The 24260-nt window shown below is 35.5% G+C and overlaps 1 protein-coding gene across 4 annotated transcripts in view; it reads right to left on the bottom strand.

Moving 5' to 3' along the window:
• The window catches only part of LOC114053892 (chromodomain-helicase-DNA-binding protein 7), a 245912-nt gene that overhangs the window by 59392 nt on the left and 162260 nt on the right, over positions 1 to 24260 (bottom strand). For all 4 annotated transcript variants that reach the window (XM_027877006.1, XM_027877008.1, XM_027877009.1 and 1 more), the window contains exons 7-12: positions 16275 to 16330; positions 11438 to 11552; positions 7071 to 7154; positions 3309 to 3446; positions 3099 to 3220; positions 2507 to 2750 (exon numbers count right to left, since the gene is read on the bottom strand). In XM_027877006.1, coding sequence (XP_027732807.1) covers positions 2507 to 2750; positions 3099 to 3220; positions 3309 to 3446; positions 7071 to 7154; positions 11438 to 11552; positions 16275 to 16330 — 759 coding nt within the window. The remainder of the gene's footprint in view (positions 1 to 2506; positions 2751 to 3098; positions 3221 to 3308; positions 3447 to 7070; positions 7155 to 11437; positions 11553 to 16274; positions 16331 to 24260) is intronic.

Here is a 24260-nt window from a genome sequence, read left to right as displayed (position 1 = left end):
GTGATAAAGTTTTCCCTTATATTGAACCTAATTTCCTCTTTAAAATCAACACTCAGGAGCAGCTAAGTGGCACAGTGAATAGAGCTCTGGCCTTGGAGTCAGGAGGACTTGAGTTCAAATCCAACCTCAGAAACTTAACACTTATTAGCTTCTTGACCCTGGGCAAGTCACTTAACCCTGATTGCCTCACCAAAAAAAAAAAACCCAAACAAACAGACAAACAAACAAACAAACAAACAAAAAAAACCCCAACACCCATAGGTCCTAATTCTGCCATCCAGGGATGAAAACAACAGACCTAATCCCTTCTCTTCCACTGGTTAGTTTTTCAAACACTTAAAGACAACTACCATGCTATTTCACTTACCCTAGAAACTCTTCTCTTCTCAGGGCTAACCTTTCCTACCTTCCTTCAAGTGGTCCTTACGTGACATTTACTTGAAGCTGTTTGCCATTCTGGTTGGCCTCCCCTGAATGATTTCCAGCTTATCAACTTCTTTCCTAAAATTATCCTGTGCTCCAGATGTGGTCTGACCAGGGCAGGGAACAGAAAAATTATTCTATTCCTAGTCCTGGACACTATGATGTCAAAAATCATATTAGCTTTTTTGTTTCCCATGCTAAACTCACACTGATCTTGCAGTCCATTAAAAACCCACCTCTTTTTCAGAGGAGCTGCATTTTAGCTACACCTCAGACACCTTGTACTTCTGAAGTTGATTTTTTTTAAACCCAAATACAACTGGATGTATTCCTCCCCTTACATTTCATCTAACATGATCATAGATTAAGAGCCAGAAGGGACCTTCTCATTGTTGTTGCTGTTGTTCAGTCATGTTGAACTCTTTATGACCTTATGGATAATAGCATACCAGGCCCTTCTATCCTCCAGTATCTCTCAAAGACTGTCCAAGTTCATGTTCATTGTTTTCATCTCATCCTCTGCTGTTAACCTTTTCCTTTTGCTTCAATCTTTCCCAACATCAGGGTCTTTTCCAATGAGTTTCATCTTCTCATTACGTGGCCAAAGTATTTAAACTTCGGCTTCAAAATCTGACCTTCAAGTGAATAGCCTGAATTAATGTCTTTAAGTACTGACTGATTTGATTTCCTTGCTGTCCAAAAGACTCTCTAAAATCTTCTCCAGAACCACAATTTGATTCTGTGGAGCTCAGCTTTCCTTATAGTCCAATTCTCACAGACATACATTGTTACTGGAAAAATCATAGCTTTGACTCTATGGACCTATATGACAAGGTAATGTCTCTGCTTTTTAGAATGATGCCCAGATTTGCCATAGGACCAAGGATCCAAGCATCTTTTAATTTCATGGCTACAATAGCCATCTCTGATGATCTTTGAATCCAAGACATGAAAATCTGACACTGCTTCCATGTCTTCTCCCTCTATTTGCCAGGAAGTGATGGGACCAGTTGCCCAGATCTTAGTTTTTGGGGTTCTTTTTGTTTGTTTTTGTTTTTTATGTTAAGCTTGAAGCCAGCTTTTACACTCTCCTCTTTCACCCTCATCAAGAGGCTTCTTAATTCCTTTTCATGTTCTGCCACCAGAGCAAAGGGATCTTAGAAGCCATCTAGCCCAATTCCTTCATTTTACAGATGAAGAAAATGAGGCCCATTTAGGCCCATGGTCACAAAGGTACTAAGTGTAAGAAGTAGAATTTGAACTCAGGTTCTCTGACTACAGAGCCATGGCTCTTTTCACTGTACCACACTGCCTCCTCAGTCCAATATTCTAGCCTGTCCATATATTTTTGGATGGCTATCACATTAGTGATGCCTTCCAACTTTGTGTTATCTACAAATTTGACAACTGTGCCATGTAGGCTATATTCTAAATCACAAATAAAAATGTTCAACAGTGCAAAGCTGAGAATGGATCCCTCAGACCCTCCACTAGAGAACTCCTTCCAAACTGACCTGGAAGGAAGGATGGGGAAGGGGAAAAAGGAAAAAAGATATTATAGGATTATAAGTCAAAATCTAGAAAGGATCTCAGAAGTCAGCTGACTGAACAGCCTCATTTTACAGATGAAGAAACTGAGGTCCAGAGAGGCGAAGTGATTTTCTCAAGTTTACACAGGTAATAATCATCAGTAGTGGGATCTGAACCCAGATTTCTGAAGCTGATTTTTCTAGGAGGAAATAAAGAGGTAGAGGGAGATAGAAGAAAGAAGAAAGGAGAAAGAAAGGGAAAGGAAAGGGGAATAAACAGCAGGATGGAAGAGAAATGGAAACTTTTTTTGTCCCTAATTTATTGATATACAGGTTTCTCTGGTATTTAAATATGATTTTGCTGTAAGAAGGAAGGGGGAAATAGAATTGTGTTTCTATGACAGGAAAATACAACAAAATAATGAAATTGTGAAAGTAATTTAAAGCAAATTCTTCAGCCCAACAGAATCTATGCCATCCCAAGTCAGTAAGGCCAAAGTTTAATTTTTGAGACTGTATGCATGTACAAGAGGAAAGAAGGCATACAACTTTACCTGTGGATCTTTGAAGTACATTTCATACAACTGAATGGTCCGGCGACTAGCTTGACTCCCATGGTACACAACCACATTCAACTCTGTCCAGGTACGGAATTCCCTTTCCCAGTTGGGGATTGTGGACAATGGGGCAATTACTAGGAAAGGGCCATGTATTCCTTTCAAATATATCTCATAGAGAAATGTAATGGACTGGATAGTTTTTCCCAAACCCATCTCATCTGCTAAAATGCAGTTTCGCCTGGGGGAACAAAAAAAAAAATTTAATAGGTATACATTCTTGCTGTCCTTTCAAAATACATAAATGACTATAATGTTAAATGCATGACTACATGGACATTGGCTTACATGTCCTCTTCGATTTTTAATAAAATTAAGTTTCACCAAAATATCTCCAAGAAATAAAAAAAATTCTAATAAATAACACATTAGTATATGTATCTTTGAATATTAGGCACTGGTTTTCTATTTAATTTCTTAAATTAAATTTCTTAAATTCTAAAGATTTTTTAAAATAGAAATTATTTTAAATAAAACACAGGAGAAGCTAGTTTAAGAAAAAAGGGAAAAGAAAGAAGCCTCTACTTACGTGTTGTACCAATTGAAAAGTAGCCAGTTTACTCCCTCCAACTGGTATTCCCTGAGTTTGTTATTGTTTTTATATTCCCTGGAACTCTCTGATTTCTTCCAATCATCAGCAGGAGGTCGCTCCTATTTTAAACACACCAAATCCCATTAGTGGTTTTTCAAAGACCACACTACTTTGCTACAAAATCCTCTATTTTGAGTCAATTCTTACCACACGTTCCGTTTCTGGCTCTCGGGACATCAGTTTCTCAAATTCTTCAATTTTAGCTTGGTCTATATCCTGCTTCAGCTCCCAAGTGCTGTCTTCATATGGAAGTGAACACCACTTCACCAGATAATGGGTCACAGGCTTTGTGATTAATAGTTTAAATAAGTCAGAATTAGATTAATTGTTTTAAATCTGGAAAAAAATCTGCTGCTTTATAATCTACATATGCTACTCATTTCTAGAAATACTATGATAACCAAGTTTGAAAAAGTAGTTAAAATATTTCATAATACTCTCTCACATCAGAAAGAACCAAATATCATCCTCTAAGACAATATGAAGTGAAACCAAATGCCATATTAAGTATTTTGTTATACTATTCATTTCAGTCCTTACTTAGGTCACAGCTATTTATGTATAATATAGTGCCAGAGAAAAAAATATTCATGCTAGCAAGTCTAATAATTATTTTTTTCTCTCCCTAAATAGAAAATGTTTGATTACACAAAGATTGAAAATGTAGTTTTCACTCTCACACCTTGATAAAATCCTGTCTATACAGATGCTATACACCTTCACAAAATTCTCTTTCCCCTTTTGGAAAAGTCACAAGTGGAAATTCAAATGAACATTTGATCTTAATGCTAAACATATGCATATATTTTATTAAGCAAATATGGAAAAGACCTCTAATTTCTTGATCTGGGGAGGAAGATGTAGTGGTAGTGGTGGTAGTACTGATGCAATGGGAACAGTGATAGATCATAAGTTAGATGACTTGGGTTCAAATCCAGGCTCTGCTACTTAATTACTACTTATATGACCTTGGATAAATCACTTAACCTCTAGACCTCAGTATGCTTATCTATAAAATGAGGAAGTTGAACTAGATGAATTCTAAGGCCCTTTTGAGTTCTAAATTTTCGTTTCTACATCTATGAATCTCTGCCAAAAGGAAACCATTCTTAACTAAGTAGATTAGGCTTCAGCTTTACTTGAAGTACATCAAGAGATGAAGTAATTTTCTCACGGTCACAAATCTAGTAGCATAAGCAGGGTAGGTCTTCCTAATGCCAACCCCAACACCATCCACCACATCACACTGTCTGTACATGTGTTTTATTGATATTATTAAACTACACTTTTTAAAAATAAAACAGATATATGTCTTAGTTTATCAAGACAGTTGATTTTTACATCCCATCTCCCCACACACATACATATATAAATGAGAGAGTGAGGGTAGAGGAAGAGAAAAGGAAGGGAAGAAAAGGAGAGTGGGAGCAGGAGGAGGAGACAGGGGAGGAGGGAGAGAAGGGGGAAAGGAAGGAGAGGTATGTTAGGGAATGAAAGGAAAAGGAAGGGAAAGGGAAGGATGCTAGGGAAAAAGAAGGAATACAAGGGGAAGGGAAAAAGGGAAATGGAAGAGGCAGGAAGAAGGGAGAGAAGGAAAAGATGGAAGGGAAGAAAGGAAAAGGGAAGGATGCTAAGAAGAAATATAAGGGGAAGGGGAAAGAGGGGAATGGAGGAGGTGAGAAGGCAGTAGGAAGGGAGGGAAAGAAAAGATAGAGGGGGAGAGAGGAGAGAAAAGGAAAGGAGAGGAGAAGAAAAGAGGAGAAGGTGAGGGTTTGAGGATTTGTGAAATGGTTTGAGAAAAAAGGAAGGAGAAGAGTCTGAAGAAAGAAGAGTAGTGAAGGGAACAAATGAGAGGGAAGGTAAAAGGGAAGGAGATGGGGCAGGGGAGAAGAGGAAAGAAGAGTGAGAATTATAGTCTTAGAGCCAGAAGGGACCGTAAAAGTTATCTACTTCAACTTCCTCACTTTACAGGCAAAGAACCTGAAGCTTAGCAAGGTAAAGTAATTTGGACACGGTCATAGGCAGTAACTGCTAAAGCTAAGATTTGAATTTGGCCTTTGACTCCAAGTTGAGGACACTTCTGCAACTGTATCATACTGCCTTTTTAAGAGGAAAGTGTGCTTACATGCTCTCTGTCCCTCTTTTTCTCTGCCTCTCTATCACTCTCTCTCCTTCCTCTCTCTCTGCCTGTCTCCCCCACCTCTTTCGAAAAGTCCCTATATCTCTATCTATCTATAGAGAGAGAGAGAGAGATAATAGATGCTGAAGTCAGACCACTTAGATTCAAGTCCAAGCTCTGCCACTTAATTGCTATTTGTATAGTCTTGGATAAGAGAACGAATTTAAAATAAGCGAGAATTTCTAGTTCTGAGCTCTGCAAGAACTGAAGCAAATCATTAAGTGTAAGTCATTCATCTATGGAATTTCCTTCCTCTTTCCTCCCAAGAAAAACCTAGTTTGTTGACCTTCATGTCCTGGTACAGATTCTCAAACTTCTGAACATGATGCCAAGACATTCCAGCTATTTGGTAATATAGTCTATGAGGCCTCTAAATTGATATTTTGCTAGTTTGTATCTCCATCTTTGTACAAGTGCTCAGAAACAGGTTAGTACACTTAAGGAAAACTGGAAAAGATATTACCACGATAACTTTCAAACACTGGCTAAGGATCATGCTGACAGTTGCCATCTGATCCAAAGTTTTGATATGAAATACAAGCAAAATATAAGAAGCAAAAAAGGGATGATTGCTGGCACATTCCAATGCCCAGAACAGCAAAAGACCAGCTCGCATTCATTGATCTTTTCCTCACTAAAAAAAAAACAATTCTTTACATTTAGATAGAGTTCTGCAAAGGTAAACACGTAGCAAGGTGGCAGTGCTCTAATTGATGTTTTGTGTAAATCAGTATCCCATATTATCCACTGTGGACCAAAATTGAATTTAGTTGATGAATTAAGGATCTCTAATACCAAATGTCATTAAAATCTGGTGAGGCTAAGCAGTAGTACTAGAGCTATTGTGAGAAAAGTACTTTGTAAACCTTAAACCACTACTGAAATGTGAATTGTTATTGTTGTCATTATTATCATTAAGGATGAATAAATAGATAACCAAAATGAAGTTAATAGGAGCCCTACTGATGTATTTATATGAATTTCACCAAGTTCTTCTTCAATGAACACATTTAGCAGCTTGGCTTCATATAAAAGAATTATTTTATAAACATATAAATATAAAAATTATTTTAAAAATATTTATTTTATAAAACATTTTATAAACTAAATATATTATAAAGTAACATATAATGGTGGGTGTGTGTAGGTAACACTGAATATATTTGGTTTTAAGTTGTTACGCATTATTAGAGGTCATCATACCATAAATCCAGAAATAAACTTGAAATTTGGGTTAAGTATGTTAAAAATAGCTCCTATGTATATAGTACACTAATTTTTATAAAGCACTTACCTCACAACAATACTGTGAAGTAGGTAATGCAAATATAATTATCTCCACTTTAGAAATGAAGAAATTAAGGCTCTAAGATGTTAAGTGACTTGCTTGTGGTCGCATAACTAGTAAGTGTTAGAGACAGCATTCAAACCCAAATATAACAAAGTCCAATTCTCTTTCTACTATGTTATATTGCTTATTATAGTCTAGATCTCTCTGTCTTTCCTTTTCTCTCTGTCAACAATTTATTTGATTAGTGCACTAACTATAAAAAGAATAATAATTTATTACTCTTGGGGGAAGCATGAAATGCCTTTTTATGTTGATATACCATATTTTGTACCCAAACTTACAAGCTGTCAAAATCGTATTTTAAACAATCAACATACAAACTCAGCTAAAACTAAGCCCCAGCTACTTTTTAATGTTATTTCACTCTGTCTTCTTTTACCTCTCCATTATCATCTGTGCTTCGTGCAAAATCCAGTATCCGATCAACTTCTACATAATCTGGATTAAAAAGTTCATCTTCAATCTATAAAAACAATAACAAAATTCACTTTATTTTCAATATTATACTCTTCATCAGGCAATAATATTTTGGTTCATGGCGAAACAAAATTTATATTTTGCAAACTTCAATATGTTAATTGAAAAGCTACAATTCAGCAAGATCATTCCCCGTGAGGAAATCAGACTTCTCAGACTTTGTTAACCGGGCCTCTTAATTACTGTGTGAAACCTTTTACTGTGAGAAAATGTTTAAGAATATTTTAAATGAAGTGTGAAATTACAATTCACTAATGAGCAATCCAAAAGGCTTATAGCATGCAATGCATTTAACATTCTTGAAACTACAGCTTGCAATAAAGAAATTAGAGCCATGTACACTAAGTGATATCAGATTATCATAACTACTGCATTTGTCTATCTGCTTTAAAAGTACCATTTACAAAATATTATTTAAAAACTGAAAGCACTAAAATTCTATTTGCTGTTTCATAATTTTTACATACAAAGAGCTCATCATTTGTTCCTTCTTCTTTACTGATCAATCTTGATATTCCACTTATAAAAAATTTCTTCTCATTGCTCTAAATTCTTTTTGTGATCTGTCTATATCGATACTGTGTAGGAGCAAGGCATTAAGAAAAAGAATAATGAAATGGATTTTAAGTTTTGGCTAACATCCTAAAACTTTCTTTTTAAAAAAATACTACTAAGCAGGTAATTATTTGCTAAGTTATTAAATATAAAGAAAGAGCAACTTTAAAAAGAAGAGTGCTTATGTTACTCTTTTGAGACAAAACATATTAGTTATTAAAGTTTTGGCCAGAAAACAAATAACACATTTAATTAAAATTGTCACTTTTATGCATGCTTATAGATAATCAGGCACATGCTGCCATAATTTATTATGATTTCTCCAAGAATTTTTAAACATGTTACAAACCATTGATCTTTGATCCTTAGACTTTGATATGTCAGCTGAAAAGATAGTTTCATGGTTAACAAAAATGGAATTCTATTACATAAGGCCAAGGTTAAGTCAGGAGGTTTGAGGAGTGTGTGTTTGTGTGTATGTGTGTGTGTGTGTGTGTGTATCCCTGTTTTGGTACTTTTCACTACAAATCAAGGATAAATAAGCAAAACTGTAATGTTTTATCTAAACTACTTTAAGGTTTTACAAGGAGAGTTTTATGTCAAAGACAAGGGTTCGGTAAAATGTTTAGCTTATTTAAAATGCAAATGTTTTATTTGATTTATTAAAAAGGGAGAGGTGATGAAGTGAAGCAGATAAAGAAACCTCACTTCAGATCTAGAAAGACCTATATTCAAGCTCCACCTCTGACACAAATCATTTAACTTTTTAGCACCCAAGGATGCTCTCTAACAAGTTACAGAGAAGGTATTGATCACAGTGGAGTGTCCTCACTTAGGAGTTCCCTACAACATTGAAATTACAGCTCCAGTTCCTTACTCAAAATATGTGCATTACTAGACAGCTCCTGGATTCGTGTGCAATATATAAATGCAATATTTATCACTGAAACCAAAATATTTATAGAGCAGGATTAGAGAGGTATTCCCTTTGTAATAACCTCTTCTTGAATCTAAAAATTACATACATACTACATTGAAATATTTTCTTATATCCAATTTCATCAAGTAGACAAACCTAATAGACAAAAACATCCTGCTATAAAAAACTAAAATTAAAATATAAGGTCTTCTATTCAGGGGTTCTTGAGGTGTGCACATTTGTTTTTAAAAAATATTTTGACAACTGTATCTCAATATAAATACATACTTCTCTTTTGTAATCCTGTATATGTTATCTCATGCATTTTAGAACATCTTGAGAAGAGGTGCAGAGGTTTCTCCAGATATCCAAAGAAGTCTATGATGCAAAAAGGTTTAAGAACCTCGACTCTATGTGGTCTTTATAGTTATAAACTGCAACACTTGCAACTTACTCACTGTATCAAGGTGTAAAGAAGAACTTTGTATAAACAAAGGGAATCAACTGCTATAAACATAGTTATAAATGAAAATTAAAGTCCAGTGGGGGAACCATGTAGAATGAAGGATGATTGACAGTAATCAAGTTCTTTTTTTAAAATTTTAACAAATATTTGAGAAGACTTCCATTTTCAGTAGAGGTGTGACTTGTTCTGATTATTAAGTATTTTTCATCAAGACAGTGTTAAAAATTTCCATTTGCCAGGTGGAAGCGATTCATCTACTACTGATGACATGTATTTTGAAAAACATACATTCAGTGATGTGCCTTGATACAATTCAAAGTTACCATAGTCTTAGAAATTAGAATTTTAGACCCTGAAGGTGTCAAATAGACACCGATAGATCAAATTTGACTCCTTGATTTTACAGATCAGGAAAATGAAGCTCAATAAAGGTGTTACCTTCCTAAGGCCATATAGTTAGCTGATAGCAAAAATTCCTTAAGATACTATACTCCAGTTTCCCTACTCTAAGACTAGATAGACAGCAGAGCAAAATGTGGCTTGGCCGCACTTAGAGCTATGGTCAGGACCAGATGTAGGACTATGCATACACCACTATTGCTATTTCCTAACTTTCTCATCTCCATTGACAAAGTTGGCGCTTTTGTTGCCTGGAACTCTTCTACCTACTATAATTTTCAACCTCTGATGAAGGCTCTAAAATTAAACCTGATTTTTCCACTTTCCCATTGCCGTAAATATCATATATTGTTTGGACCTCATGAAAAACAGCATCAAACAAAAAGCTTTATGAGATTCCCCTAGAAATCACTCTTGTTGAGACTGAGTCAACTTAAAGATTCAAACATAAGTAAAGTAATTCCATGAACCTGAAAAAATGGCTGGTAAAAGGTAAACAGGTCACTATCAATAAATCAAAGGCTAATCTATCAACATGTTTCTTGGTGAAGATTAAAATAAATCGACTCAATTTCCTACCCAAAATAAGACCTGAATCTAAGACATCTCCAAAGGCCTTGTGATGGAAAATGCTATCCACATCCAAAGAAAGAACAATGGAGTTTGAATGCAGATCAAAGCATACTATTTGCTACTTTTTTTTCCTTCTGTTGAGTTTTTTTCCTCTTTCTGGTGGTTCCTCCTATTGGTTCTAACTCTTATTTACAACATCACTAATGTGAAAATATGTTTAATAGGAATATGTGTGTATATATATAGCCTATATCAGATTGTGCGCCGTTTTGGGAAGGGTGGTGGGGAGGAAGGGGGAGAAAAATTTTAAACTCAAAAGCATATGGAAGTGATTGTTGATAAATCAAAATAAATTAATAAAAAAAAACAAGACCTGAAATCTGTCAGACAGGACTTATAGAAAATAAAAGGATTCTAGACGAACCTAAAACGTCCTCTAGGTTGCTGATCTTTCAAAAAAATTTTCTAAGTAAAATATTGAGAATGATTACTGAATTGAATTGACTGAGTATTTCTATCCCTCAAAATAAGTTATTTGTTAATGGAATGATAATTTTATATGCAATTTCACAACCCTCTAGATCTTTTTCTAACTTGCTACATAGTGAGGATCTGGGTAAATCAGCAAGTCTAATTTTTCATTTGGTAAGATCTCTTCTCGTATGTTATTTGTGGCTCTAAGTGAAATTAAATTGGTGATCAAAAGCCTTGAGTCCCAAATGGGCACTAAGCCAAATCACAGAAAATGTCAGGCATTTTTCTAGCATAATTGGCTACTGTGGAGGGGGACCCAGTATTGCTTTTGAATGCAGACTCCCTTTTCTGTCCTAGGTATTATGGTCCCTCTCATGTCACAAATAACTCAGAATAAGGAGGCATATAACATCTATATGATAGGACATAATTTCTAAAAGTGTCACTACCTTTTTGCAAATATATAGTATTTGAAATACAATATAGGAAAAACCCAGTACACATCCTCCAAATCAGCGTTTTGGATTGTAAAATTCTAAAATTCACATTTTTGTCTATGTAGATTTTCTTATGTTTTCTACATTTTAGTAGAGTTTTGTGTATTAGCCTTTTTGCCTGATTAAGTGGTTTTAATCAGAATATCACAATTATTTCCCCAGAAGATTGTAAGAAAAGACTAGTATCTTTTAGAACAAGCAATAGAAAAAGTGAAAAAAATTCCTGTTTACAGATTTTTTAGCTATAACCAATTAGGAGTATGCAAGGAACAGCAATAAATGAGGCAAACCAACTTCTCCCAATAATTTAAGTGAACTTAAATTCTAAATTTAGCACATTAACACAGTAATAAAGCCTTTAAAAAAATTAACTTCATGTTTCCTACCTCTGAAAGGAATTTGTTCTGGCCCTGCTTTGCCTTAAATCGTTTAATCTTTTGTTGAATTCTCTTGTCTTTGTCCAGGTCTTCTATGGATGCCCACTGACAGTGAAGGTAAGAGCTAAAAGAATAAAATAATAATCCTTGAAAAACAAACAATATTCTCCAACTTGTCCTTTATCTCTTGAATTAAACAAACTAAATAAACCATTAACAGTTATAGCACTGTACTTCCTCCCTCTACTACTCCAAAAAATGACATTGGTCAATGTTCAAGGAATAACAACAAACACAAGGAAAACAAAGATGAAAGGTAGTCACTAATGACCAAAGCTTGGTGAGTAGAATTAATTTCCTCTTCTCTGACACATGGAAGAGAGAAGTGGAATCTCTTTTACAAGGGCCAAATTCTTCTTAAGTTATATTTTTGGAATATAACTTTGGAATACAACATTGCCATGGGAGCTGAAAGGTACATGTATAATGATATTTTTCTGTGAAAGACATTCCTTTATTATATAAATTCAGTTTTGCTTTTAAAAAATCATAAACTCTATGAAGCAAAAATGTCTGGGCTTATCCCTGCTGGACAAAAATGACTTCATGCACCACCTTCTCTTTGACCCAGCCCAGTTAAAGGCAAGCAGAGCTTACCCTAGGCAAAAGGGGGAAGTCTGAAATTTTGTCTTCTACCCCCAGCCTCCCCTTCTTTTCACCCCATCCCTCAAGGAAAGATTTGACAATCAATCATTCATACTTGTTGATCGACTGATCATACTTGAACTGAAACTCATTTATACTAAAGTGTTGCCTCATCCAGGCATTTACTTTTATTTTGAATTGTGAAATGAAAGGCTCTTCTTCTACTTAAAGGAGTTTTAAGTATGATGACAAGATGGGGAGATCAGAAGGGGCCTTAAAATCATACTAGGTCTACTCGATTAATTTGAAAGGTAAGCTTTTCTCATTTTATGACAATGTTACCCCACCCCACCATTTTAAAGGGTGAGGCAAGATACCAGTGGTGATCACAGAAAGCACCCGATTTTCCTACAACGGAAGATAAAACAGCCTCTGGAAATTGCTAGAATATACTTCAAGAGGTGGCTTTGGAGGTAAGGATGGGTGGAAGAGGATGGCCTGTGTTCCCTTTGTCACCTGCTTTTTCTAGGACTCCAACCAGTCTTTTTTTTTAAGCATGGGTCTCTGCCTGCTGAAAGGCTCCCTCCTTCAGATTCAACTCTACCTGAGCATAAATGTGTGAGTCTTCTCTTCTCCCTTCCCTAATCACAACTCATAACCTGCACTCCACTCTCTGCCCACATTTTACATTTCCTAGAACATGTCCTTAAGACTGCTAGGACATATCTACTTCTGGTGATTAAGTTTCTAACAAAGAAGCTCTGTCCCTGAGACATACACTCTTGGTCAACAGAAGTAACACTATAATTAAAGGTCAGTTGTGGTACAGCCATCCTTTAGAACTGGAAACAGGCACATTTACAAAGACTTTCAGTTCCAGTTTGGAGGCAGTGCCTAGAATGTTGCAATGAAAATAGAGACAGATACTTATGAAAATGTATCTGGCCTCAGTTCACTCCCTATAAACCAGGATGAAATTCCCAGTCATTTAGTTGGTGACTTTATATTTTAAGTCCTGATAATAACCAACTTCAGAAAGAAAGAACAGGAAAGCTGAATCAGAGTTGATGATTAAAGCTGTGCTACTTCATCATAATACATAATTAGAGGGAGGGAAAGAGGCATGCATGAATTCAAGATTAAGATTAGACATAAAGAGAATGAGATTAACAAAATGTCTGAAATAGTACTGACAGTTTGCAAAGTCTAAATATTATATATTCATATCACATGGAAATTCCAACAGAAGGGGTGGGGGAGGACTCTGACCTCTTTCTGGTAATGAAGTTTTCTTTACCATTTTGCCATCAAATTTTGTCCTTTCCCTTTAAATTGCATAAAACACACTACAATGAAATTATTTTTGGAAGCTTCTACGTTTATATAGCTACACGAAATTTATTTGGTTATCTGATAATATAGATGGAAAAAAAACCCCACAGGAATGATTTGTCATCATTCCATTCAGAGTCTGTAAGTGAATTAGTAGAACTATTTAAAGCTCTGTCTTTGTCTTCTTCATAGGCTAGATAAGTCTCTTATTCAAATTGAGCCATTCCATGTCAATATAGTCAAGCTATCCTGCAGTGTCCTTTCCCAGCAATCAATATCTAGGCCCTGTGTTTGGGTTTGCTATGTCCAAGTGTTACTTCCACTTACTTCGTTGCCTTCAAGATCAATAAATTGATTATATTCTTAAGACCCACCATAGTATTTCTTGATGTTTTTATTTGGCAATATGAGATTTTGCTGATGAACTCGGTAGAAGTATTAATTACTCTTTTTGTTCATAAAATGTTCTTGAAGTTTCTACTGTCTGTAAATTGCTAGGTAGTGATGATTCCCAGTGCATCTGTCAGTCCAACTCTTGTAGGTTGGACAGAAGCATGACTAAAAAAAACTCCAGATTTACTTGCAACATCACAGCCAAATAAGTGTTCCCCAGATTCCTTGATATTATATTCAAGCTCCTTCTGCTTGTTTAAAAACAAGCTTTTCTTCTATATTGTCAATGAATATTGTCCTTGTGATGTTTCCTTGAATTTACAACCCAAATCTTCTAATTGCTAATCTGTAGCACTAATATGGCTCTACAAAGTAATCCCAATTTCTTTATGTTTTATTGTTGACTCTTCTATTACAGTCATCAACTCCTAAAGAAATTTTAATTAAATTAAAATAGTTTCTCCTGAACATCAAAGAAGTACTGAAATAGAAATGCTTCTAAAGGTTAGGAATGCTATCTTAATATCAGTTTCCGTGGTTCTTGCTGCATGTTCTTGAAAGATTTATACAGAATAAACTGAACAAGATGAAATATATATTTTCCCATTAAAATAAAGGAATCTTAGAACTGAAAAATCTTAGAGATCACCTTATCTAACCTCATTACTTTAAAGATAAGTTCATTGAGTGGCTTGCCTAAAGAGATAGTGGCATGTCTAGGACCAGAACCCAAGTTTTTTAACCCTGTTCCACATTCATGCCTTCCTTGTTGATATAAAATGATCTGAGAAACCATGAAGGCTAATCAAATAACCTCACAGTTGGAAGACTCCAGAGAGCATCTAGTGCAACCTATACCTGGGCAGAGATTGCTTTTACAACATCATAAGTGATCAATGAGCAAACAGGAACTTAAGTTTCTCTTGTCATGCCCTTTCTAATTCTGGACAACTGTTATTTGATAGGCAGGTTTTTATTTTTCCCTTACATTGATACCAAAACTACCTCTCTATAACTTCTACACATTGCTTCTAGTTCTGCTACCAAGGGCAAGGAAGATCAAGCCTAATTCTTTTTCTACAGGACTGCCTTTCACATACTTGAAGACAGCTACCATGTCCCCTTGTAAGGCTTCTCTTACCATGTTACAAACATCTCCAGTTCCCAACCTCCCCCCCCTTTTTTTTTGCATGGCATGGTCTCCAATCCCATTACCATTCTGTTAGCTCTTCCCTCTACTTTAATGTCAATTACTAAATGTGGCACAGAACTGAATCCAATACTCTAGATGTGGTCTGACAAGGTAGAGGCACAGTAAAATGATCACTTCTCTTGTTCTGGGCACAGTGATGACTTCAAAAATTGCATTAGCTTTTGAGTTGCCACATCACATTGCTGATCCATATTAAGCTTTCAATACATGAAAACATCAATCTCCTTCATAGGAATTGTTGTCTATCTCATATTTGTGAAGTTGATTCCTTAAAAATGCAAATTAATGTCCTTACATCTATTAAATTTCATCTTATTACGTTTGAGTCATAATTCTAGCCTGTTGAGAATTTTTTAGATCCTAACTCTACCATCCAATTTGATAATACCAGGTTATAACATTATAGAAAAATCTTCAGTGCTTAAAAGACTAATGTAGTTACTAGTAGTCATAATCTAATACATTTATTAAGATATTTACACTGTCTTCTTCACTAACATTATCAGGTCATGATAAAGTTTTCTAATGTTTTCCCAAACTTAGTGTAGTGTTCTAACTAAACTGCCAAAAATTGCACTGAAATTATCTGTGGCTACCCACGTCCAGATAAATTAATCTTGGCCAAAGTGATCTCTTTGTAGAATTTAACTAAGTACAGAGAACAACCAGTTCTTTCAGCTGTTGCCTTGAATCAGCATTTCTACATTTTCTCATAGAAAGCAAAAATGACAGTATTTTTTAATCAGATTAGCATAACATTATTTTTGTTTCCTACTCATCCCCTACAGAATTTTGCCCAAATTAGTAGCTATAAAAGTTGTTCCATTTTATTCAATACCTCCAATGATATAATTCCTTTTGTATATCTTTCATTAACACTGAAGTTCATTTGTAAAGTCTATCTTTCAAATGCTTATTAGTGAGGTTGGTGAGAAATTGTAGTACAGAGTTTCTTTCATTCATTTTTACTAAAGCTGACTTTTTTCCTATAAATTCCTCTTGTTTATTGGGCAAGGAAATTAGCAAACATTCACTATACACCAATTAGAGACTTTTCAAAGAAAACAATTCATAAGAAATGTTTAAAAAATCTCATGTTTTGCTTCACACAGAAGTTTAAGTCACCAAAGAATTATTATTAGTCAAATACAAATAAATGTATGTGATCAATAGTCAAAACATCATTTTTATAAAATGATTGAGATTTTCAAGTATGCTTTCCAAAAATAACTGCCCCCACCCCCAGAATCACAATTTACTTACAAGTTTTTGTATTTCACATAGAATTCCTCTATTTCCACCTCCTCTCCAGACTCCTTCTGCAACAAAAGAAATTTTCAGCAATATGCTTAAAATCATCCACTGGGACATTCAGGAGCTTAATTATTCCCTCCCACCAAAGCATAGAATGTGTGCACTTTTCAGAGATAAAAGTATGTTGTAGCTCAGTAGAGGGCTAGTAAGATGGAATGCCTGTATGTGTAAAGTGTTTGCTACAACAGCTTACCCTCTGCTTACTCTAACTTCTAAGACATGAATCATTTTAACTCCTCCCTAACCACATGCAGCTTCATTCACAACAACCTGACCCCAAATCTGGCTGTCTGCCAAACCCACAGCGTTAAGTAGACGCCAAGTGTACCATTTTCTCAGGGAGTAGCCAATTAGCAACTGCACTCCTGAATGCCATATGTATTATTTTTGGCTGGCTCATGGCAACCTTACATTGTGGGTTTTGTAATGTTTTAAAATAGTTTAAAGCAAGTTTAGCCCTCCATGTAGTTAATAATTCTAAACAAAAAACCATATAAAACTAAAGCCTGTTTTTGTGCTTTAATTTTAGTGCATCGCTATGCATGGCTTTAGTTTTACTCAATGGTACAATTAAATTCTCTCCAACAAGATGTCACACATACATAGCAGCCAAATTAAATTAACACCCAGAATACTGCATTCAAGTAAGGCTGACTTTGTGATATATACCATTAAAAACAAGGTTATTTGAACTTAAGACTGTGTGTAACATCTCTTATTCCAGGGTACTACATTGTATTTATGGAAGATAACAATCCTTTGTCTCAACCTTTGAGGTTCTCCCCTACCCCTGCAACTTGGTTTCAGTGTTAAACAGATTAAGACGTGTTCACTTTCTTTTAGAAGGGTTGATGAGATAGAATATGGACATAAACAGTATTTACAGATATTTAGGAATTATTTCTATATTATATTACAAGGATGGTCAAACTATCCCTTAAGGGGAACATGTGGCTTTTGGGTAGCTGTACAGTTACTTGTGAAGAAAATAAATCCAAGTACAAACAAAGTGGAGACCACAAAGAAGTCTGAAAGCTCCTACCAATTAGAGAATAAGTTACAGAATCTACTCAGAAAAACTCATCTCTCCTCAAACTCTGTGAACTTCTAATCATCAGTTATTGTGATCAAAACTATCCAATTGCTGCAGACATATAGTTGGAGTTTGTAATTGCTCACTTGCATGAAACACTGGTAGATATCTGACCAAGAAGGGAATGGAGTGTGCGTCCACAGTATGGTCAACAACTATTTGTGAGCCCGTGGGAGGGTGAATGACTACCAGAATGGCCAGTCTAGAAAATGTCACAGTGTTATTACAGTGTCCTACACCCATGATGAAGGCTGTATTCTACCATGGATGTAAAAGGAGGCAGGTCATCTTTGTTCCACACTGTTAATCTCTGCTGAAACAAAAAGAAATCTGTTCCCTGCATACTTGGTGACCCAGCAGAACGAACTTAGAATTTTGGAAATAAAAGTAAAATCATATCCATTTGGATAATTTCTCCAAAACCCATTTCACTTTTCATCTCCCCCATCCCTCTTCTGCTGTGTCCTGTGCTTTAACATTTATTCATTTATATAGTTCCAATCTAAAACTGGAAAAGCCAGTTGGAAGTCATCTTACTGGAAGAAAGGAAACAGCATTTATTAAACATCCACTATGCACTGTGCTAAGTGCTCTACAAAGTAACCTTGTGTGATAGGTGCTGTTATTATCCCCATTAGAGGTTAAGTGTCTTGCCCAGGGTCACAAAGCTAGTAAATGTCTAAGGCTTGATTTGAACTCAGGTCTTCCTGACACCAAGGCCAATGCTCTGTCCACTATGCCACCTGGCTGCCTTTTAGATCCCTCAAAATATGTCGCAAAGTTTAAATAAGTTACTTGAAGTTAGATTTCCTTCCTTTGAATTTCTTTTATAATGTCTCCTACTGTCTTCTCCAATCATTTAGGATTTATTTGCAACTACTATATGCCAAGCAGAGTGTTCTTACCTTCCCAGAAGTGCTGTTGAGTGGAGCTCAGAGAAAATTTCCCACAAAATCCCTAGATCTATGATTCGATGAACACATGACTACCATTTCCTAACTTTGTCATCAGTATTTATTTTCCTACCCCCACTGGCTACTGTATTTTGGATCTTGCTGCTGAATGATCTACGTGAAGCACCAGAGTCCTAAAATGCTTAAAAAGTATGGCTACATCTCACAGAGAAGGACTTTAGCTCTATTTTAAGCAGCATCTGCAGCTGACGCAATTATCTCAAAGGCCAGGACACCTGATCTCATTTGATCTTCATAAATAACCTATAGTTAAACACCACATAAGATCCGTTAGGACAGGCACTGCTTTTGCCTTTGTATTTAACATAGCATCTTGTACAATATAGGTATTTAATAAATGTGAGTTGAATTAAATTCTGAGAGAGGGAATGGTGAGCATTATCCTCATTTTATAGAGCAGGAAAGGAGCTCAGAGAAATGATATGACTTACCCAGAGTCACATTGCTAGAATAGGCAGATCTGGGATATAAACCAATGTCACCTCATTCCAAGTCTAGCGCTCTCTCTACCAAAGCTATCCACACAGCTCAAAGAAAGCATTTTATGTTATAAGTGTTTCCAATTAATACTTAGAAAAAGTCCAGAACATCTCCTGTGCAAGTGACTGAAATTCCAAAACACAAGAACTACTAAAAATTATGTTATTAAATAGTTACTATGTATGTTTGAGGTAATCTCTATCAACAAAAAAAAAAAATAAGCATTCTAAGGTATTATTTCTGGTAACAAGTCTACTCACTTTCATTAGCAAGCTGATGCTTATATTGTTAGCACAAAAATGGATACTCTATACTGATGCTCTGATGCTCAGTTTATTAAGGGGCACTTTGAGAACCACATATTTTACATTCAAATTGAAAAGTTCCAAACATAGTAAGGCAAATTGTCCTTATTATTGAAACTACCCAGGGAAACAAATCAACCCCTTTTGATACTAAAAATCCTAAAACACAGCCAAAAATCCATTAGCCTTTCTTAAGCACTTAACTTATTACTAAGTTAGAGAATCACAAAGGAGGAAATAAAATGCATATATTGTAAAACAATAAAACTAGTACTGGAATGATTCTTTTAAAAAAACTATCTTTCTACAACTGATTTTATATTATTCCCCTCATATATTCTACATTCCAGTCAAACTGGACTATTTGCTAGTCCTCACATGGTGTATTCCATCCCCCATTTTCACAATTCTGAAAGGTCCCTCCATGCCTGCAATGCTCCCCCTCATCACCTTCACTTCTTGGAACCCTTAGATACATTCAAGGTTCAGCTCAAAGCCTTTCCTGATCCCCTTTTCCCTCTCCCTCAAACTCCAGAAACTATTTTTTATGTATTTTACATTGACTTATCTGTACATATCTTATTTTTATTCAGTAGAACCCAAGCCACCTGTTTGACTGCAGGGAGTGCTTTCATTTTTTTCTTTATAGAACCAGAGCCTAGCACAGCATATGGTAAAGAGTAGGTGCTTAATAAGTACTACTGAAGTGAATTGCTGAATAACACAAATTTATGATTAAAGAGGCACTAAAGCTTTAACCCTTCAGAAAATTCATTGCCAAATATATGGAAATATTTTTAACTGTGTGAGGAAATAAGAATACTAGTAGGGATGTTAATGCAAAAAGAATTAAGTCTTTCCCCTTATGACAGATTATTTGAATATCATAATTATTACTGGATTCAGTTAAAATATCTTAAAAATGACAAAAGGATAAGATCTTGCTTAAAAGAAAATCTCTATTAAGCTTACAGATATTAATAGGAAATATGGACAGTTAACACTAAAAAGGAAGATAATTCTATTCTGATATAAAGTGAATTTAAGTCATTATTTCCACCCCTTAAGCCCAAAGAAGAGGTCTTGGCAAAATTCATATGATGAACTAAACTTGGAAAAATTAATTCACCAAAAGCCCTTTACACTCATATAAAGGAGTCCACTTTAGTCACAAGAACCAAACATATCCCTTGTGCTAATGCTTATGTGAACCGATTTGGTTTCACAAGTGTCATCACTACTTGAGTCATCCCTGATTAGCATGTTGTATAATCCTTTATATTTAACTTTTGCCCATGGTTTGAGAAGTTCTGGCTAAGGTATTGCACAAAAGAAAAATAAAACATGACCCCTGACCTCTATGATCTCCTATCATTGTATTAATAAAGATATAGTACTGTTCTCCTTACTACAACGTAGTATTACCTGCTATAGTTGCAGGAATGTGACTAGCAGAAAATGAAACTTCTTAAAGGTTTTAATTGACTTCTTAAACAGCAGTTATCCATAGTAAGAGAAAAAACAATAGTACCAATAATTAAAATATACACAGGTTTCAAATGTTACTTTAACATGAAGTTGCAATCCTCTCCTCCAGCAAACCAAACTAAAACTGTTCATAAAAACTATTTATTCATTCAACAGAGGGATAGCTAGGTGGTCAATCGGATAGGGTGCCAGATTAAAGTCAGGAAGACTCATACTCTTTAGTTCAAATCTGGCCTCATGTACTTACTGTCTGTGTGACCCTGGGCAAGTCATTTAACCCTGTTTGCCTCAGTTCCCTCATCTGTAAAATGAGCTGGAGAAGGAAATGACAAACCACTCCAGTACCAAAACCAAGAAAACCTCAAATAAGGGCATGAAGAGTTGGACACAACTGAAACAACTGAACAACAACAGCAAAATATTTAAGAGAGCTCATGTCTACTGTGTATAGAGTAATGTATTAGACACTGGGGAGAAGCAATGTTTTAAAAAGACAATTTCTGCCCTCATAAAGTTTAAAGTCCAATAGTAAGACACACCAGCTAACTATATTATATAATACTACACTATAAGTGCAGCAAAGTGCTGCTAAAAATAAATGTAATGGTGGATCTGAGGGGAAGGGTTTTTTTTAATTGACCTTTTTTATAAAAATCAAGAAAAAAGTCATAGAAGAGATTGCATTCTAGTTCAATTGTAAAGGACAGATGTTCTAGCCAAACCAGATTTCTCTGTCTTCCACACATGTCATTTCAATTCCTCTCTTTCTCTGCTTTTGCACTGGCCTTCCTCACCCCGCTCCCCATTCCTTGTCCAGAATGCAGTTTCTCATCATCATAGATCTCTCAAAGACACAACTCAAGTACCACTTTCTACATGAAGTCCTTCCTGATTACCAACTGACAGGACCCTCCCTGTCTGACATTTATTTAGCTATCTTATATTTATTTGTATTTGTGTTTGTTACATGTATTCTCTACATGTACACACACACACACACACACACACACACACACACACACACACACATTTTCTCCCCCAATAGAATGTAAACTCCTTGAGAGTAGGGATTGTTTCATTCATTATATTTTTTATCCCCAGCACCAAGCATAGTGCCTGGCATATAGTAGGCATCTGACAAATGCTTGCTAATTGATTTGGCCTCAACAGATGAAGATTGGGATGGCATTGCTAGCATAGTGTGATCAAAAGTACTGAGACAGAAGATCACAGTTATGTGTTCATGAGGTAGGGAGGATATCAGTTTGGCTGGGATATAAAGTACATTGAGGGAATAAGATGAGATTGTGCTGGTAAAGTAGACTGATACCAGGTTATAGAGAGCTTCAAATGGCAGGCAGCAGAATGTGAATATGACCTAGTAGGCACTAGGGAGCTACAAAGATTTGAGCATAAGAGTAATATGACCAAATTTATACCCCCCCCAAAAAAAGTAATTCAGGAACTATTATAAGGGACAAATTGGAAAGGAGAAAAGGGACAAGAAGAATTATTAGGAGGCTACTTCAATCATCAAGGTGAATGGAAATGATGCCCTGGATTAGAGTGATGGCAGGAGGAACAGAAGGGAAGGAAAAGATAGGAGAGTTGTTGCAGAGGTGTAACTGATAGGATCTAATCATTAATTATGTGAGGTGAAGGAAAAGTCAAAGATAAGACCAAAGTTATAATCATAAGAGATTCAATGATTAAGAATACCACAGAGAGAAATACTGAAGTTAGAAGGAAGAACAGGTTTGGGGAAAAGATATTCTCAGTGTTAGACTATTGAGTAGGAGGCATCAATGAGCATGAATGCCCTTTAAGCAATTGGAGATGTGATTCCAGAGTGCAGATGAGTTATGAGTGCACAGGAATGGTTAGAGTCATGAGAATGAATGTTAACCAAAAAGTAAACTAAAAGAGTGAGAAAGAGGAGAAGGAAAGAAGACTTTTGGGCAAAATCCAGATATTAAGAGGTAAAAACAGATTAAAAGAAGTCAGAATGGGAGGCAGGGATAGTTAAAGGGCCAGAAGAAGAAACAATAGAGTATTGAAAGCTAGGTGGTATAACGGATGGAGTGCTGGATTCAGGAGTCAATAAGACCTGAATACCAAACCTGCCTCAGACACTTATTAGCTGTGTGACCTTGGTAAGTTATATAACCACTCTGTGTCTTAGTTGCTTCATCTGTAAATTAAAGGTGTTGAACCTGATGGCTTCTAAAATCCTTTCTGGTTATAGATCTATGATTCTATGAAAATGGTGTCTCTGAAGTCAGAGTAGTGGTCAACAGAATTTAAATTATTCTTAAAGCTATGAATCAATATCACTATTTTAGAAAGCAATATGGAATTATGTAAATAAAGTGACTAAAATATCCACTCTTTGATCCAGAGATTCCATTTCCAAGATTATACCCCCAAGAAGATCACTGATAAGAAGTCCCTCCCACACACCAAAATATTTTTAGCAATCCTTTTTTTTTTGTTAACAAAGAATTAGCAACAAAGTGCATGCCCATCTAATGGGGAATGGCTAAACAAACTGAGATACATGCATGTAATGGAATATTGCAGTTCTATTAGAAATGACAAACATGATGAAAATAGAGTAACATGAAAAAATTTACATGATGTGAGACAGAGTGAAACTAAGCAGAGTCAATACACAATATTCACAATGATGACAACATAAATGGAAAAATACTACCACAAAAATAAAGTCAATGTTGCAAAATTACAAAGAACAAGCTTGGTTTTAAAGAAGAAATGTAAGATACCTCCAACACCACTCCTTTCCAGAGTGGTGGTATGGCACATGGCATACATTTTCAGGCTTTTTTGATGTATTGATGAGGTTTGCTGGTCTGTTTTTTTTCTTTAAAAATACTGTTATACAAAATGGCTCTCTGGGAGGGGAAGGGGAAGGAATAATGGGAAAAAATTGGTGATATAAAAAGAAAACATATGAATAAAACTCACAAAGATAAAAAAATTAACTTAATAGTAATTTTCAATATCTTCTCATTGCCCTCCAAATATATCATAAAGGATAAGGAATGAAAAGAAAAAAAGGAGAAAAGAACACTAGATTTGATAGTTAATACTTAAATTATTGATGACTTTTAGCAGAGCAGTTTCATTCAAATGGTGGGGGCACACCAGATTATAAGCTGAGAATGAGAAGTGAAGGTATTGGGTGTAGACTGTAAGACTTTCAACACTAAAGGAAAGGTCATTAGATAGACTAAATATTTCAGTAGGAACTTTTTGTCTTTAGGATTTGAGAGCGCTGAGTATATCTGTAAGGCAAAATGGTGAGAGACTGAAGATGCATGATGAAGAAGCAATATTTATTGGAGCTAGGTCCTTGTGGAGGCATGAGTGAATGGAATCAAAGGCACATACAGGGATGAACTTTTGGAAGAAGTAGAAGTATCTTTTCTAATACAGGAAAAGAAAAGTATCTCATGATTTGAAGATGAGGGAGCCCCCTGCCAAAATAACCTCAAAGAGGGAAAAGGAAAGGAAGTTTGGAATAGTCACAGTGCAGAATGAAATAGGGAATCAATAGGCATTGAGTCAATAGGTC

This window comes from Vombatus ursinus, unplaced genomic scaffold, assembly GCF_900497805.2.
Source record: "Vombatus ursinus unplaced genomic scaffold, bare-nosed wombat genome assembly UNPS02014812.1, whole genome shotgun sequence".
NCBI lineage: Eukaryota > Metazoa > Chordata > Mammalia > Diprotodontia > Vombatidae > Vombatus > Vombatus ursinus.
This window is presented reverse-complemented; position numbering and strand designations above follow the sequence as displayed.